The sequence below is a fragment of the Staurois parvus genome, unplaced genomic scaffold (assembly GCF_062004578.1).
Source record: "Staurois parvus isolate SC_StPar_1 unplaced genomic scaffold, SC_StPar_1.0 ptg000014l, whole genome shotgun sequence".
NCBI lineage: Eukaryota > Metazoa > Chordata > Amphibia > Anura > Ranidae > Staurois > Staurois parvus.
The window spans coordinates 16,836,797-16,853,907 of NW_028317810.1; the positions used below are offsets into that span (position 1 = coordinate 16,836,797).

A 17,111-nucleotide genomic window follows, 5' to 3' on the forward strand; every position below is an offset into this window, starting at 1 on the left:
CTCCAAAAGTGAGTGGAAGACAGTTGTTCCTGAAACTGGTGTCCCCCATTGGGAGATTCCCCTCACCTTTTGTTCTTGGGGCAACTCCAACATTTTGGATTTCAATTCACTTTTTATTTTGGTAACAATGAGCACCAATACAAACAGAGGGATAAATGTCAGTAACAGGTACACAGACAGCAGTAAACTCTTGACAAAAAGCCTAACATGTCCCTATGCCATCAAAAACTAAAAAAAAATGTTCATAAATACACTTTAATGCTTTAAACACACAAATGCTGCAATAATGGAACTATTTCGAGGGAACATGTGTGTTTTCCCAGAAAAGGACTATCCAATATATTTGGGGCACAGCTTCACTTGTAAGAGATTGTAATTTTTGTCACTGAACTCTGTTTTATTGCTATGCAGAAACATATACTGCTGCAGCAGATGAAAATTGATGATGAAAGTAGTAGAAGAAAAAAATATATTACCTGCAGGATAGGGAAAGGCTTTTAGGAGATGTGGAAATGTATGAGGGATTGCCTAAAGACCCAACTAAGAACCATCTAAAAACTCAAAAAATAGGTAATAAAAGGATATATTAAATAAAGATATGAAGTGGTTCCATCAGTTTGTAGAATTGCTACTATATCCTCCTAGATTGTAAACTCCAAGGAGCAGTCTATTTTGCTCCCTAGACAAGACCAGCTATTTGAGCCCCCCAAAATATAAATAAATAAACAAATAAATAAATAAACATTTAAAAAAAATATTAAATCAGCAAAACTTGAAACTGCTAAATTTCTTTAATTTGCAAAAATAAGTGCCATAAGATACCTGCAGCACCAATATTAAAGACAAAATCAGTGTCATGGACGGACTGTATCTGTGGGTGGCAGCGGCAGGGTGACAGTTGCAGTGAGTGGAAGATGATGGATCCACACTCTGACAGATCCCAGGCTGGAATTCCCCAGGCAATTTCTTAGATTGTAAGCTCCAAGGAGCAGAGCCCTCCATTCCCTCTTGTATTGAACTGTATTGTTGCTGTATTGTCTCCCGTTATATTGTAAAGCACTGAGCAAACTGTTGGCGCTATATAAATCCTGTATAATAATAATTTACAATCTTTGAAAGGTACAGTCATGGCCGAAATTGTTGGCACCCTTGATATTTTTCCTGAAAATCAAGTATTTCACACAAAAAAGGTATTGCATTAACACATGTTTTGCTATACACATGTTTATTCCCTTTGTATGTATTGGAACAAATATAAAACAGAGGCAGAAAAGCAAATATGACATAATGTCACACAAAACCCCAAAAATGGGCTGGACAAAAGTATTGGCACCCTTAACTTAATATTTGGTTGCACACCCTTTGGAAAACATAACTGAAATCAGTCGCTTCCTATAACCATCAATAAGCTTCTGACACCTCTCACCCGGAATTTTGGACCACTCTTCCTTTGCAAACAGCTCCAGGTCTCTCTTATTGGAAGGACACCTTTTCCCAACAGCAATTTTAAGATCTCTCCACAGGTGTTCAATGGGATTTAGATCTGGGCTCATTGCTGGCCACTTCAGAACTCTCCAGCGCTTCTTTGCCATCCATTTCTGAGTGCTTTTTGACGTATGTTTGGGGTCATTGTCCTGCTGGAAGACCCAGGATCTTGGACGCAAACCCAGCTTTCTGACACTGGGCCCTACAGTGCGACCCAAAATCCTTTGGTAATCCTCAGATTTCATGATGCCTTGCACACAGTCAAGGCACCCAGTGCCAGAGGCAGCAAAACAACCCCAAAACATCATTGAACCTCCACCATATTTTACCGTAGGTACTGTGTTTTGTTCTTTGTAGGCCTCATTCCGTTTTCGGTAAACAGTAGAATGATGTGCTTTACCGAAAAGCTCTATCTTGGTCTCATCTGTCCACAAGACGTTTTCCCAGAAGGCTTTTGGCTTACTCAAGTACATTTTGGCAAACTGTAGTCTTGCTTTTTTATGTCTCTGTGTCAGCAGTGGGGTCCTCCTGGGTCTCCTGCCATAGCGTTTCATTTCATTTAAATGTCGACGGATAGTTCGCGCTGACACTGATGCTCCCTGAGCCTGCAGGACAGCTTGAATGTCTTTGGAACATGTTTGGGGCTGCTTATCCACCATCCGGACTATTCTGCGTTGCAATCTTTCATCAATTTTCCTCATCCGTCCACGACCAGGGAGATTAGCTACAGTGCCATGGGTTGCAAACTTCTTGATAATGTTGCGCACTGTGGACAAAGGCAAATCTAGTTCTCTGGAGATGGACTTGTAACCTTGAGATTGTTGATATTTTGCCACAATTTTGGTTCTCAGGTCCTCAGACAGTTCTCGTCTCCTCTTTCTGTTGTCCATGCTTAGTGTGGCACAGACAGACACACAATGCAAAGGTTAAGTGAACGTCTCTCCTTTTTATCTGCTTTCAGGTGTGATTTCTATATTGCCCACACCTGTTACTTGCCCCAGGTGAGTTTACAGGAGCATCACATGCTTGTAACATTCTTATTTATCCGCAGTTGTGAAAGGGTGCCAATACTTTTGTCCAGCCCATTTTTGGAGGTTTGTGTGACATTATGTCGAATTTGCTTTCTTTCCTCCCTTTTTTTGTTTTGTCCCAATACACACAAAGGGAATAAACATGTGTATAGCAAAACATGTGTTAATGCAATACGTTTCGTGAGAAATACATGATTTCCTGGAGAAATATCAAGGGTGCCAACAATTTCGGCCATGACTGTATGTAAGAATGTGATGAAAACCCCAGGGAGACCTATTGTAAGTGGGATTGATTCCTGGCATTCTAATGCAGGCCATACATGGGTCAAATTCCAAACTAATTTTCTTTAGAAAATCTGAAATTTTGTGCACTTTATAATCCGATGGTGCCACCATTGAGTTCAAAATTTAACCATCCAAGCCTTTCATTTCACCTCATGTTGCCACAGAAAATAATTTTCGTGGCCAAGAGTTTTCTTTCCTTTCCAGGCTACAGCTTGTGCTCGTTTCTTGTTTGATTACATTTCTCGCACAACTCTCCCATCATTGATTAGAAATGCGTTCGTTTTTCCAAAATATTCCACTATGCCAGATCACTCAAATTTGATGGTCACTCGAAAATTGGTCGTTTCTGTGGCCCACTAATGGTGAGAAATTCATACGAAAATTCTTTGAAAAGATATTCAAAAGAAAATTCTTTCGGATTTCGACCTGTGTATGGCAGGCTTTAGTTTGGGGAATACATTGATTTCCACTTAAAACCCTTAGTTGGTTTACCTTAGAGTTAACAAGCACACAACTAACTGTCTGAAAGATATCCCCTATGATGACAATTATATCTGTGCAACAGTGGATGTTGTATCATTGTATGCTAACACCAAGCACGGTGATGATTTGAAGGCACCAAAATGGGCTTTAGAGAAAATATCAAACACTCCTCAGGATCAGATAACATTTATTTTAAAGCATTTAGACTTCTCAATGGTCTCGGTGGCTTCAAAATCCTAACTGCTCCATCAAGTGACATATATAATAACATAATAATATACTATAGCCAATTCACCTGACTGGTGCCTCCCTTCCCCCTCACCTCCTCCTCCCTCCACTGGTTATCACACTTCCAACCATAGAAGGTTCATAAGGAACTGAGTATACCTCTCATATATCTGTGGCCTTGTTATATTGTCCCCAGCCAAATGGTGGGGACTTGTTTTTTTTCTAATATGTGTTTATTTTCCTGCTGCCGCATTTCACTGTATATACCGCTCAGTCCTTATCTTCTTTTCGGTCTGTGATAACATGTTTGTTGAAAAAGTTTCAATAAAAATATTTGAATATAAAGCATTTAGACTTCACTATGAAGGAAAGCTGTTTCTGGTATAGCTGTTTCTTCCTACAGATGAGGGGTAATGCCATAGTTCAGCACAAAATTTGATCCACATCTTGGGAATCTCTTCAAGTCAAAATGGGAAGAAGAATCTATTTTCTTTAATGCTTGGTCCAAGTTATTATTGTGGAATAGGTTCCTCTATGATAACTTTATTATATGGAAACAGAAGTCCCAGAACAAATAAATTGGTTGTATGGATATATTAAAGGGATTGAGGTGCATCAGGTCATATTCTATTTTTGTTATTATATGGAAATGTGATATCAGTACACTTGAAATGTTTTATGTTTTAATAATATTCCGGGATACAGTGTTCAAGTACAGTTAATTTTGAGGAAATACATATTTGGATATAACTATCTTTAAAGCTGAACTCCAGGGAAGCAAATGCTCCATTGTATTGGGACTCTCCCTGCAAAAAAAGCACATTTACTTACCTAATCTCTGAAGTATTTCTCACCTATGGCCCTTGGACGTCATTATGACCAATGCAGAGCCCATAGCCCTGCATTGGACCTGAGGACTGCTAGAGAGCATGGGAGCAAAGGGAAGTGCAGGCTGCTGGGCGAGAGGAGGATCAGATAGGTAAAAGTCCTTTTTTAGGCCTTCTAGATATAAATGAGTATTTACTCCTTGCAATGTGAGGCAGTCCTACTGCAAGGGAACAGTTTTGTTCTCTCTGGAGAAGGACTATAAGTACCAAGGAAAACTACACAAAAAGACTTTCTTAAGAAAAAAAAAAAAAAGAAGGAAATTGATATGTTCCAACAAGAGCTTCCATCAACCTAAGTGGATATCTGGAATACCAGAAGGTAAACTGTTAAGGATCAGAAGGAACTGCACATTAAAAGAAGATGAGAACAGATAAAATACAAAGTGGTATCAAAATGTTTCAAGACTAGTTTTGTAACATGCCAACAGATAGCAGCATAAGGCTGCACAAAGTCACAGGGAGCACCAACCTTCATAAGTCAGTGTGCCGAAAGACTTCATCCTGTGTACATCAGCAGCTCTGCAACTGGTGCTATTCTGACCATGTGCGTTACCACGTCTGCTAATATATCATGGACAGCAAGTTAGAACAAAGAGCAAACATTAAATTTTATGTGAAATTCTTTGTGAAACACCTAAATTTCTTTGATCTTTGACATGCACAAGTGCCGAATGGTTTTCACATTTTTGGGGGGTTGAGCTTGTTGAAGGTCTTCCTGATCCCTCATCGTCTTACAATGAGGTTCTTTTGCTCTTGAAGTGTGCATGCCACTCAAAACACCTTGAATGACTCATTGCAACATCGCCGTAAACTTGCCAAATCAAGTCAAACATCTCTGTGGAAGATTTGCCCAGTTTCACGCAGAATTTCACATTTGCTCTTTGTTCTAGCTTGCTGTCCATGGTGAAATAGCAGACATGGTACTACACAAGGTCAGAATAGCACCAGTTGGACAGATCCAGATGTACACAGAATGATGTCTTTGGCACACTGACTTATGAAGGTTGGTGCTCCCCGTGACTGTGTGTGCAGCCTTGTGCAGCCATCTGTTGGCATGTTGCAAAACTAGTCTAGAAATGTTTTCATACCACCTCGTATATAAGAAGAAGGAAAGAGGCCTAGGGAAAAATGGATCAGTTAAACATTGTAATAAAATTGATAATAAAAAAGGGATGAAATACTGGAATGCTAAGAAATGGAAATAAATGTAGTGATTATTTCTTATTACTGCAGCATAAGGAGATTATAGGATAAAATCAATATATAAAAATAAACATTGCATGTAAGGAAGACCCAGTAGTATTATACTAGAAACCATAAAGTATACTTTAAATATAACAAATAAAAATGTTATTACCAATCAGTTAAAAACATTACATATCAATATATAAAAAAATTCCTGTTCATTTTTAGAAATTGATTCTATGTTTTTGTTGTGGGCGGGTGACCTGCCATTGTTTTTATATCTTTTCAAAAGGTAATAGGCGCAAAGGACAAAGTGATATTGTACATGGTTTTATAGGGTTAGCTGTGGGGCTATCACCATGATTGTTATAGCGCAATAGTTGGTAAACGGTTTTAAGGCTGATTTGTTACATGCTAATACGGGTATTTATTTGATAGACACATTTTAATAACATTAAAGTTACTAAACCCAGAACCCTGCATTCACTATATCTGCCCTCCCACAGTACACAGAACAAGGAAATGTAATTATTTTACATAGTTACATAGTTTGTCTGGCTGAAAAAAGACAAAAGTTCATCCAGTTCAATCATTAAAAAAAAAAAAGTTATAATCCTATACCCACAGTTGATCCAGAGGAAGGCAAAAAAAACCAGCAAAGCATGATCCAATTTGCTCCTACAGGGGAAAAAATTCCTTCCTGATCCCCCGAGAGGCAATCGGATATTCCCTGGATCAACTTTACCTATAAATGTTAGTATCCAGTTATATTCTGTGTATGTAAGAAACAATCCAGGTCTTTTTATAAAGCAATCCACTGAGCTGGCCAGAACCAACTCTTGAGGGAGCCTATTCCACATTTTCACAGCTTTCACTGTGAAGAAACCTTTCCATGTTTGGAGATTAAATTTCTCTTCCTCCAAACGTAAAGAGTGCCCCCTTGTCCTCTGTGATGACCTCAGGGTGAATATCTCTACACCGAGTTCACTATATCAACCACTGATGTATTTATACATGTTGATCATATCCCCTCTTAATCTCCTCTACTCAAGAGAGTATAAATTCAGTTCCTCTAATCTTTCCTCACAGCTGAGCTCCTCCATGCCTCTTATCGGTTTGGTTGCCCTTTTAGTAAATCTAAACTGCTGAATACCTTTTCTCATCAGCAGTTAGAGCAGTCTTGTGACATCAGTATTCAGCAGAGCACTGATTTAAAGCTTGTAGAAGGAGTTTTCTTTCTGCTCTAGAAGGATGCAGAACCCCCTCTGTCTGGACAGTGCTGATTGGCCCTGTGCTGATCACATGCACTCTCCCCAGAAAAAAAACCTCTCTAGCAATACACACTAAACTGAGCTTGTGCAGAATGGCTGCGGTACAGTCTGTATTATCATGATAAGACATGGACATTTGAACAAGAGGAGATGCAGAGAAGTCAGGATCAAACAGCTTTTTTACACAATACAGAGGATTAACCCCTTAGGCTCCACAGTGAGTATGGCAAGCATGCTTTACTGCATATACAGACTAATTTTACTGTTGTGGGTTTAATAACACTTTAATAAACATTTCCAATTATTGTATTATTTATATGTACAGTTTTAGTACTGATTATTTATTGTATTTCACTGCTGGGTCATAATACTGTTTTCACTTGATATCTTCTTTAGTTAATGTACAGCAGCTGTATATTACATAGAAAGCAATTATTACCGCAGAGCTTCTGATCAATAGGTGAGGTGTTGTGACTAATACAGAAATATTTTAAAATCTAATATATATTATATTGGTTAAAAACAAATTCTTTGGAGGAAATTCATAAAGGGTGTCAGTGCTTGCAACCAATTCATGTACCTGTCACAGACGGGTACATGAATGACAAGGAGGTCAGAGTATGCATACTGGACACTCCTTCCTCAATGCACTCTCTCCTTGGCAGCTGTACCCATCAAAATTGGCAGAGGCATGGGTGTGGAGTTTTGTAGTAGGGATAGGCGAGTTCTTATGGGGAACTGAGAGACTAGTTGATTGACAGCACATGACAATGGGTAGGTCCATAGTTACTATTTAGTCGTGTTTTCTAATCAACGCACTTTCCTGTGCTGTCAATCAACAGCCAGGCAAACCTGTTAGGGAGCTAGTTTCTCAGTTTCCCATCAAGGTCTGCTCAACCAGTGACTCAAGTAATTTCCCAAATATAGGAATTGACATAATTTGGTAATTACATTACAAATACCTCTGGCCCTTTGGTTTACATTTTGCACAGGGAATCCCCTGGTATACAGCTGAATGGCGATGGGGATAAAGTACTGTGATGTTGGTAATATTACTAAAACTGGCACAAATGCAAGCCTGAATTAGGCGCAGGTACTTCTAATGGAAACTAGTGCCATTTTGTGTTTTGTTTTGTTTTTCATGAGAAAGGTATGTCAAGATTTTTACATCAGATAGTACTTGTCACTTTACATGAAATGACATTGCAGTGATACCTGTAGTCCCTGATGTGAAGATATAAAGCGTTGTTGCATTGGTGCTGCCTACGAAGCGCAGGTGTGCAGGTACAGGCTCATCTGTTACGGAATCCAGCTTGTCTAGGACAGTATTTACCCCTGGGAGACTAGTTTCCCTAGCCATCACCCAAACTGTAATGTTGTCTTCTTGCAAGCTTGGTAGAATCTCTTCCAATGAATCAAGCATGTCTGGTAGAAAAAAAGAACACAAAAATATCAATATAGTTAAGGTGATTTGTTAGCAATAAAATGGAACTCTAGTTTCTTTAGAGTCAGTAAAGAAGAAAACCTCCATCAAACTATTTCCTCTTTGGGGAAAAAGTGATCAGTGGTTAACAAGATAGAAAGTTGGGGAGTTAGGGGAGGGCAGTAGGTCCTCACACAGCAATACAAACACTCATTCAGTAAAGTGGGGAGGAATTGGATCCCCTGCAGGTGTTAATGGTGTCTGGGTCTCCATCTCTTAATTTCCTATCCCAGTGACATTGGAGACAGGGCACACTAATTGTATGGCTTGGAGCAGCCTTTATTGAGCTCAGCTAAAGTGGGGAGAGTGCACTGCACATGAAAGACTCATAATTGCAATTCCAGCTCCTCTTGCCCATTGCCTTGCTTCCCCATCCTTGTGGACAAGCTGGGAGCAGTGCAACACATCAAGGAAGTCTGGTTTATGGGTGGAGACATGATGTACAGTATGTAGTCATTTTGCTGATAGTCAATTAAATACAGCAAGAAGAGCTAAGGTTGTTGCTGTTATCGTGTTTTCTCGTTGGAAGTAGATGGGCTATGGGAGCCGACACGCAGATTGTTTGTGCATCGCAAGAGGAACAAGTCTTGAGTGGTGCTATGGACCTGGATATGTTTTCAATACAATCCTGACAAGTTAGATTTTTAATCTCTTATAACCATAAAAAAAAACTCTACAAATGCTTCCAATGTCACGAAAGTCATCTCCGTCTGTATATCTCACCCTACCCTTAAGAAACATGAAACAAAGAATTTTGACCATAGTGCCCTATAGAAGAATTCACGCCTATTGGTTTATCCTATAAATGAAGGGTGCTAAGCAGCTCAAGTTGCCTGTATATTAACATGTGATGTGGGCTAAGCTAGTGTTCTGGCCATTTTTGTGGCAATCAGTTTCCCATCAGGTCCATTCTGAGATCCGATTGGAGAAGCAGTTTCTACATGTGTTTAATTTGGCAGGGGCCAATCAAATTATACACAGGCAAATCAGTTCTTCCTACCATATGTCAGAGTAGACTTGGTGGGGTACCCAACCATGATGGCTTGCCCACCCCGCCAGCTCCACAAGAAAAGGCACATCCAAACAGCCATCAAAGTGGACCTGAAGAAGAACTGCAACAGCTCTCCTCAAAATGACCAGCCATGCCGCATGAATGACTCATTCATCCTTGACCACACAGTGATTAAACATTATTATTTAAATGTTGGCATTGGCTGTGACCAATAGTGCCACCTACCTCCCAGCATCAGTCCTTGCTAGGAGGCAGGCAGATCCAATAGAATTGAATGCATTTGCACTGTATGCTATGCACATTATAAATGTTAGCAAACATTTTTACATGCATACCGTAGAAAATAAAAAAAAGCCATAATACTCTCCCCTGAATGTGGGACTCGGGACACTTCAGGATTAGAGCAGAGCTAAATGCCCCAATGCACATAGACACATTGGATTTATAAGCTGCATCAAATGCAAAATAATTTAAAAGGATTTAAAGATGCAGTTTTTTGAGGCCATATTCTTATCACATGGCTAAAATGTTAATATAACTATTCTTTCAACGAGTGGAAATTCTATCACTTGGATCATAGCTGCTCTTTAACTACTTTAATACATAGATCAGCATAACAGACTTATAGGCATCTGACAGTTGAGTAGGCTTTGTGTTGCGTGATGTGACGTGGTAAGCAACTTCCTGTACGCTGTGTTCTATGATCTGTCATTTAACAGTTAGGACAAGTAATGTTATCTTCTGAAAAAATGCACAGGAGGGAACTGTAATGGGCTATCTTAGATATGCTGGTAGTATACAGCTATAGTCTGCATATTTTTGTTGCTAGATTGGTGTATGATAGGGCCAGAAGGGCTGTGCATGCTTTACATATGTGTGGTTTGTTTCTTGTTCTGTGAAATGCATGAAGTGTATAATAGAAGAAGCACATGGCAGTGAATACAGGAACAGGGCAAACCCTGACTGAGGCCTCAATAGCAGCTCCGAAATTCTGAATATTAACCTTGTCACTGCAGCCTGTGAAATTTAAAGGAGAACAGGCAACAAAAAAAATCTTTTCACCACCAATTTTGTTTTAAATGCACTGCTCAGATGGGAATTATGATAACACCAAAACACTAATACAGGTACATATACAGTATTTTTCGCTCCATAAGACGCCCCTAGGTTTTAGAGGAGGAAAACAAGAAACAAAATATTCTGAACCAATGGACTGCAGACATAGTACAGGAAATGACCACAGACTGCGGATGTACTACAGGAAATGACCAGAGACTGCAGACATGGTGCAGGAGATGATCAGAGACTGCGGACATACTACAGGAGATGACCAGAGACTGCGGACACAGTACAGGAGATGACCAGAGACTGCAGACATAGTGCAGGAGATGCCTAGAGACTGCGGACACAGTACAGGAGATGACAAGAGACTGTGGACATACTACAGGAGATGACCAGAGACTGCGGATGTACTACAGGAGATGACCAGAGACTGCGGTCATAGTACAGGAGACAACCAGAGACTGCGGACATAGTACAGGAGATGACAAGAGACTGCGGACATACTACAGGAGATGACAAGAGACTGCGGACATACTACAGGAGATGACCAGAGACTGCGAATGTACTACAGGAAATGACCAGAGACTGCAGACATAGTGCAGGAGATGACCAGAGACTGCAAATGTACTACAGGAAATGACCAGAGACTGCGGATGTACAACAGGAGATGACCAAAGACTGCAGACATAGTACAGGAGATGATCAGAGACTGCAGACATAGTACAGGAGATGACCATAAACTGCAGACATAGTACAGGAGATGACCAGAGACTGTGGACGTAATACACCAGAGACTGCAGACATAGTACAGGAGATGACCAGAGACTGCGGACATAATATAGGAGAAGATCAGAGACTGCGGACATACTACAGGAGATGTCCAGAGACTGCAGACATAGTACAGGAGATGACCAGAGACTGCAGACATAGTACAGGAGATGACCAGAGACTGCAGACATAGTACAGGAGATGACCAGAGACTGCAGACATAGTACAGGAGATGACCAGAGACTGCGGACATACTACAGGAGATGACCAGAGACTGCGGACACAGTACAGGAGATGACCAGAGACTGCGGACACAGTACAGGAGATGACCAGAGACTGCGGACACAGTACAGGAGATGACCAGAGACTGCGGACACAGTACAGATGACCAGAGACTGCAGACATAGTACAGGAGATGACCAGAGACTGCAGACATACTACAGGAGATGACCAGAGACTGCGGACACAGTACAGGAGATGACCAGAGACTGCAGACATACTACAGGAGATGACCAGAGACTGCAGACATAGTACAGGAGATGACCAGAGACTGCGGACACAGTACAGGAGATGACCAGAGACTGCGGACATAGTACAGGAGATGACCAGAGACTGCGGATATAGTACAGGAGATGACAGTGACCAGCAGTGACTACTACTAACACCCCCCTGACAACAGAGATGAAGGCACTCACATTCACTGCTCTGGCCATCCCCAGAAAGGACAGTCGGGCTCTGCATACACCATCAATCATCCCGCAGCCTTTATCGGATCCCACCTGGTCCCCATGCTACATATGTCCCTTGTTCCGGGGGGCAGTGCTGCCCCCCTAAAAAATGCTGCCCTAGGCAAATGCCTTGTTTGCCTTTTGGTAAATACGCCCCTGCCGACCAGTAAAATTTTCTTTCAACAGAGGTCCGAACCACATTTTTACTTCAGTCCTCTCCTACTGTATTTCACAATCCTTATACTTCATTGTTCTCAGTCACCACCACCCACCCTCCCAAAAAAAAAAAAAGTCACAGTCCTCAACTTTACATCAGTTTCGCCTTCACAGTAGTGTTCTCAGGCCCCCTGCACATCACCCCCACCCATATCTTTACAGTATACCCCCATTATTTTCAGTAGCACTCAACCCCCCTTCAAATCAACACCCCCGCCCCACACTACTGTCCTCTGCCCCCTTCACATCTGTCCCCCACACTACTGTTCTCTTCCTGCTCACATAACTCCCAGCAGAACTCCGCCCCCTTCACACCCCCCCCGCAACCGTGCCCACCCTTTACATATCCCTCTCCACAACATTGCCCCCCCCCCACATCTCTCCCAACAGCCTTGTCCCACCCCCTCACATCACAAATTTCCCCCACCCAACAGTAGTGCTCTCTGCCCTTTTCACATCAACCCCCTCCCCCCCACACACGCAGCATTGCCCCCTTCACACCCCACCCCAGTAGTATACTCTGCCCTCCTCACGTCACCCCACCCCCTACTTCACATCCCTATCCCACAGTACTGTCCTTTGCCCCTTTACATCCCCCCACAACAACACTGCCCACCCATTACATCTTCCCCTCCACAGCAATGCCTCCCTCCTTGCATCACAGATCCCCTCCAACAGTAGTGTTCTCTGCCCTCCTCACATCAACCCCCCTACAGCACTGCCCCCCATTTTACATCACCCTTTCACAGAACTGCCCCCTTTACATCACCCTACACCACCATATGCACACAGCACTGCCTCTCTTCACATTTTACCCCTTTACATCACACACACAGCCAGAGTAGTGTCCCCAGCCCCCCTCCACTCTCCTACCTTAGAGCGGGAGGTGGAACATTTCTGGATCGGGTGTGGGAAGCACAGCACATCATTGAACAGAACAGCTTCTTTTCCCCCATCCTCTGCCGCTGTTATAACAGCAGAGCGGACAGCAGGAGACAGAACATTTCTGGAGTGAGTGTGGAATAACAGCACAGTATTGAACAGAGCGCAGGAGCGGGAGCGGGAGCTGTCATATCATTTCTAGATCGCATGCGGGAAGCACAGCACAGCATTGAAAACAGCATGGGAGCTGTGGGGGTTAACTTTCTGTATTAACCTGCAGGTGATTGGCTGCTAGCACTGCTCTGCTTCCAATCAGCCGCTGGTTAACTTAAAAAGTTAACCCCGGTAACTCTTGCGCTCTATTCAATGCTGTATTACGCTTCCTGCATCCTATCCAGAAATATTATGACAGCTCCTGTTCCCACGATCTGTTCATTTCTGTGCTGTTATTCCACACTCGCTCAAGAAATTTTCTGTCTCCTGCTGTTATAACAGCGGTGGAGAATGGGGGGAAAGAAGCGGCTCCTAAATGGCGTGATCAGGTCTGGATGAAACAGTGGCTAGGTCTGCATCCGGACCGCGGTCCGCCATTTAGTGATGCCTGCTCTATGCCATTCAAAGAACTTATATTTCTATTCATTTACAATACATTGCATTCTGTGAATGGAGGAGAAATTGTTGACTGACAGGATCCCCATCGTACATTCACAAGATGTGATGCATTGTGGGAGAACAGTAACACAAACTCCCTGCATGGCAGAGAGGGCAAAAGGGGATGGGTGGTTGGCACAACTTTTTAGACTGTGAACTCTCACAATACTGGAAGACAGCCACTCAGGGCAATATCTGATGGCTATGAAAGCCGCAATGAAGGCAGGATTTTTACAAGCAGCAGCAGCCTTCAGGTAATGGGATATTCATTAATATACATAACTCATGTGTTTGCTGCTGTAAAAAAACAAACAAAAAAAACACAACAACAAACTTAAGCTCTGGGAAAAAAAAAAAAAAAATGCTCCCTTGCAATAGGGCTGGTTAAATGCTCATTATGTCTAGGGAACTGCAAAAGCACTTTTACGTACCCTCTCCTATGCTTCCATAGGTTCCTCCAGGTTGCAAGACTGGTCCCCTCAGGCTCTTCTTCCCAATGGTTTGATGCTTGCAGGTCCTATGATGTAATTAAGACCAATGCATAGCCCACAATTTTGCACTGGACATGAGTACACTAAGGAGCACTCCACTGCCAGATTCTAGGGGAGAACACCCACTTCCGGGCTAGTGGTGGTCAGTACCATACAATAAAACAGGGCAAAATGAATGCATGCCTTGTAATGTATGCATCTCCGTTTAGACTGGAGATGTCATGTTTTCTTAAGGGTTTGTCTTGAGGTCTTCAGTATATTAAATTTTTTGGGGATCATACACACAACCACAAAAAATGTCAGTAAACATGATTTGTAAACATGCACTGCATTCAGATCTTTAAAAAAAAAAAAGGAAAAATCCGCATCTGAGGACCTCTGCATATGGACCGTATTTTACACTGTACCATTCATGGTACAGTTCATGGTACAGTGTAAAATTCAAACAGTTTAAATGTACTCTATTGGAGTGTAAGAACTGTGTCCTATGGAGATTGCTGGAAGGCAATAGGCACTTCTGTCCTAGCAACGGAGGACAATAATAGCTGCCTGTGTACTAGCAACTGAGGATGCTAGGCAGCAACAGCCTACATTAATGCTGTATTCTTATACACATGTAAACGTTACATATGTACAGCATTCAGAGCACTTTTTACACAGGATCTGTGAACTTCTGCCAGCAAGACCCTGCATACTCGTTGCTATATATTCATATGTCCATATGTATGTATAGGCAGCACAGTGGCTAAATGGTTAACACTTCCACCTGGCAGTACTAGGGTAGCTGGTTTGAATCCCAACCATGACACCAACTGCCTGGAGTTTGCATGCTCTCCCAGTGTTTACATTGGTTTCCTCCAGGTACTCTGGTTTCCTTCCACACTCCAAAGACAAGCTGGTAGGTTACTTGGCTCCTGTCTAAATTGGCCCTAGTATGTGTATGTATGAATGTGAGTTAGGGACTTTAAGATTGTATGCCCCTAGAGGGTTAAGGACTGATGTGAATGTACAATATATATGTAAAGCGTTGCGTAAATTGACGGCGCTATATAAGTACTTGTAATAATAATTTATCCTTATTCAGTTTTGCATACATGTCCAAGGTTACAAAAAAGTTGTAACTGGAAAGAACACCAGCAAGGATTACGAATACAATAAAGCTTTATCTGAATTCATTAATATTAAAGAATATGTAAACCAAACATTTCATATTCTTAATATGTGCCTACTGTACCATGTACTTGTAAGAAAGAGTATCCTGTTCTCTCTGTATTGCTTCCTTTGTGTAAAATCCCTGGTATTTCTGCCACTCCCTCTAGTTTCCTATTAAAAACTGACCACACTAGGAAGGAGAGCACAGCTTGGTCAGTTCCCTAGCTGTGATAGGAACTCAGTGTGCTCTCCTCCAATGATCAGACTTCTGCTCACATGCCCCCCCCCCTGCCCAGTCATTCACTGGGAAGTTCAGTGTAGTGCTGTTTTTCCTCCCCTAGCTCTTATGCAGCTGAGAACAGAGAGAATGTGATCATTTACAAAACAGAGAAAAAAGGTATTTATAATGTTGTTTTATATCTATACACAAATGTTTTGACTTTCATTTTCACCCATAAACTGAATGGGTTTTTTTACAAGGCGAGGGTTTACATATACTTTAAGCAGTAAATATTCAGTGCTTTACAAATATGTAAATTATTTAACGGAGACAACTGAGAATAATTAGTTGACTTGCTATTACCTGCTCCCACAATAAGCATCTTGGCTCCACAGCTATGGAAGCAATGCAGCAAGGACCTGGATCGAATGTTGTAGTTAAGAAATGCCACCAGACAGCCAAGTTTAGCCAACCCAAACCACACATTCAGAAAATCAGGTTCATTGTTCATAAGCATAGCCACCGTATCCCCCTTTTTCAATGACGAATGCTTCAGGAAACAGTGGGACACCTGATTGCTCCTCCTGTCCACTTCTCGATAAGTGTAGGCATCTCCATGGAATATTATAAAAGTCTTATCAGGTATCCGCTGAGCTTGCTGAACAAAACGATCTACAACCGTCACCACATGACCAGTCTTTTTATACTTCTCAATCAGAAGTCCGTAGTGGACTACTTTCAACAGGTATCTCAGATCGACCCAAAAGTAAGGGAAAAACTTCTTCTGTAGGAAATGGAGAGCTGCTAGGCCTGTCACAAGTCCTGTTATCCAACAAAGAGCCATAGGGCACTAGGTTACAAGTCTGAGCAAGATGAAACACGTTATACAGTCACAAGATGAGCGATTAGACAGGTGGGTCCTTTAGGTGCCATAGATCACCAAAAACAGCAACTGAGCATGCCTTCATCAAGCTGAAATACAAGCAGAAAAAGTAATCAGAGATATCAGCAGTAGAAATGTTTTGAAAGTAGCAGCAATAGAAGATCTAGAAGTTGTTACATACACAGGAAGTGGAAAACCTGAGGAAATACAGTAATCTCTCACCTACTTTCAGGCTCTCTGCAGGATCCTTCTACCAAATTTCTTTACATAACAGAAGGAAGCGAGGAAGACTTTCTTCTCAGTTCCATGTTTTTCGCTGCAAGTCTGCAGTGCTGATAAATCTCCCACTCAGCCCTAAACGAAAGCATTGTGGGCTTATGGCTTTCAAAAAAAGGGGATGGAATCTGAGACTGATGAGCTATGGAATCTATCCACTCCCAACTGCTCTGGAGACACAGCCTACTTGTTTACAAGCCAAAGCTTAGATAACACCCAGATAAACGCCTCACTCAGTGCTACAAAGACTACTGAGGAAGCCTGTCAGGGAGGGTGCAGACTAGCAATGAGGAAATGCCTTGTGTTATACAATGAACCGTTACGCTATAGTTACTGTGGAGGACATACGAGGCTCTGAGATTTAGTAAGAGCAAATAAGCTGATTAATGGTGTTGCTTCTGGTTAGACAGTAAAGGCACACTCAGCACAACT

The 17,111-nt window shown here is 41.8% G+C and overlaps 1 protein-coding gene across 2 annotated transcripts in view; it reads right to left on the bottom strand.

The window, feature by feature from the left end:
- The window catches only part of SLC27A6 (solute carrier family 27 member 6), a 74,030-nt gene extending 57,197 nt beyond the window's left edge, over positions 1-16,833 (bottom strand). Inside the window, exons 1-3 of one of the 2 annotated variants that reach the window (XM_089677725.1) lie at positions 16,630-16,833; positions 15,884-16,492; positions 8,071-8,280 (exon numbers count right to left, since the gene is read on the bottom strand). In XM_089677725.1, coding sequence (XP_089533851.1) covers positions 8,071-8,280; positions 15,884-16,364 — 691 coding nt within the window. In that variant the 5' untranslated portion in view covers positions 16,365-16,492; positions 16,630-16,833. Of the gene's footprint in view, positions 1-8,070; positions 8,281-15,883; positions 16,493-16,625 lie in introns of both variants that reach the window. The other variant, XM_089677719.1, reaches the window with a different exon arrangement.
- Between the last annotated feature and the right edge of the window lie 278 nt (positions 16,834-17,111).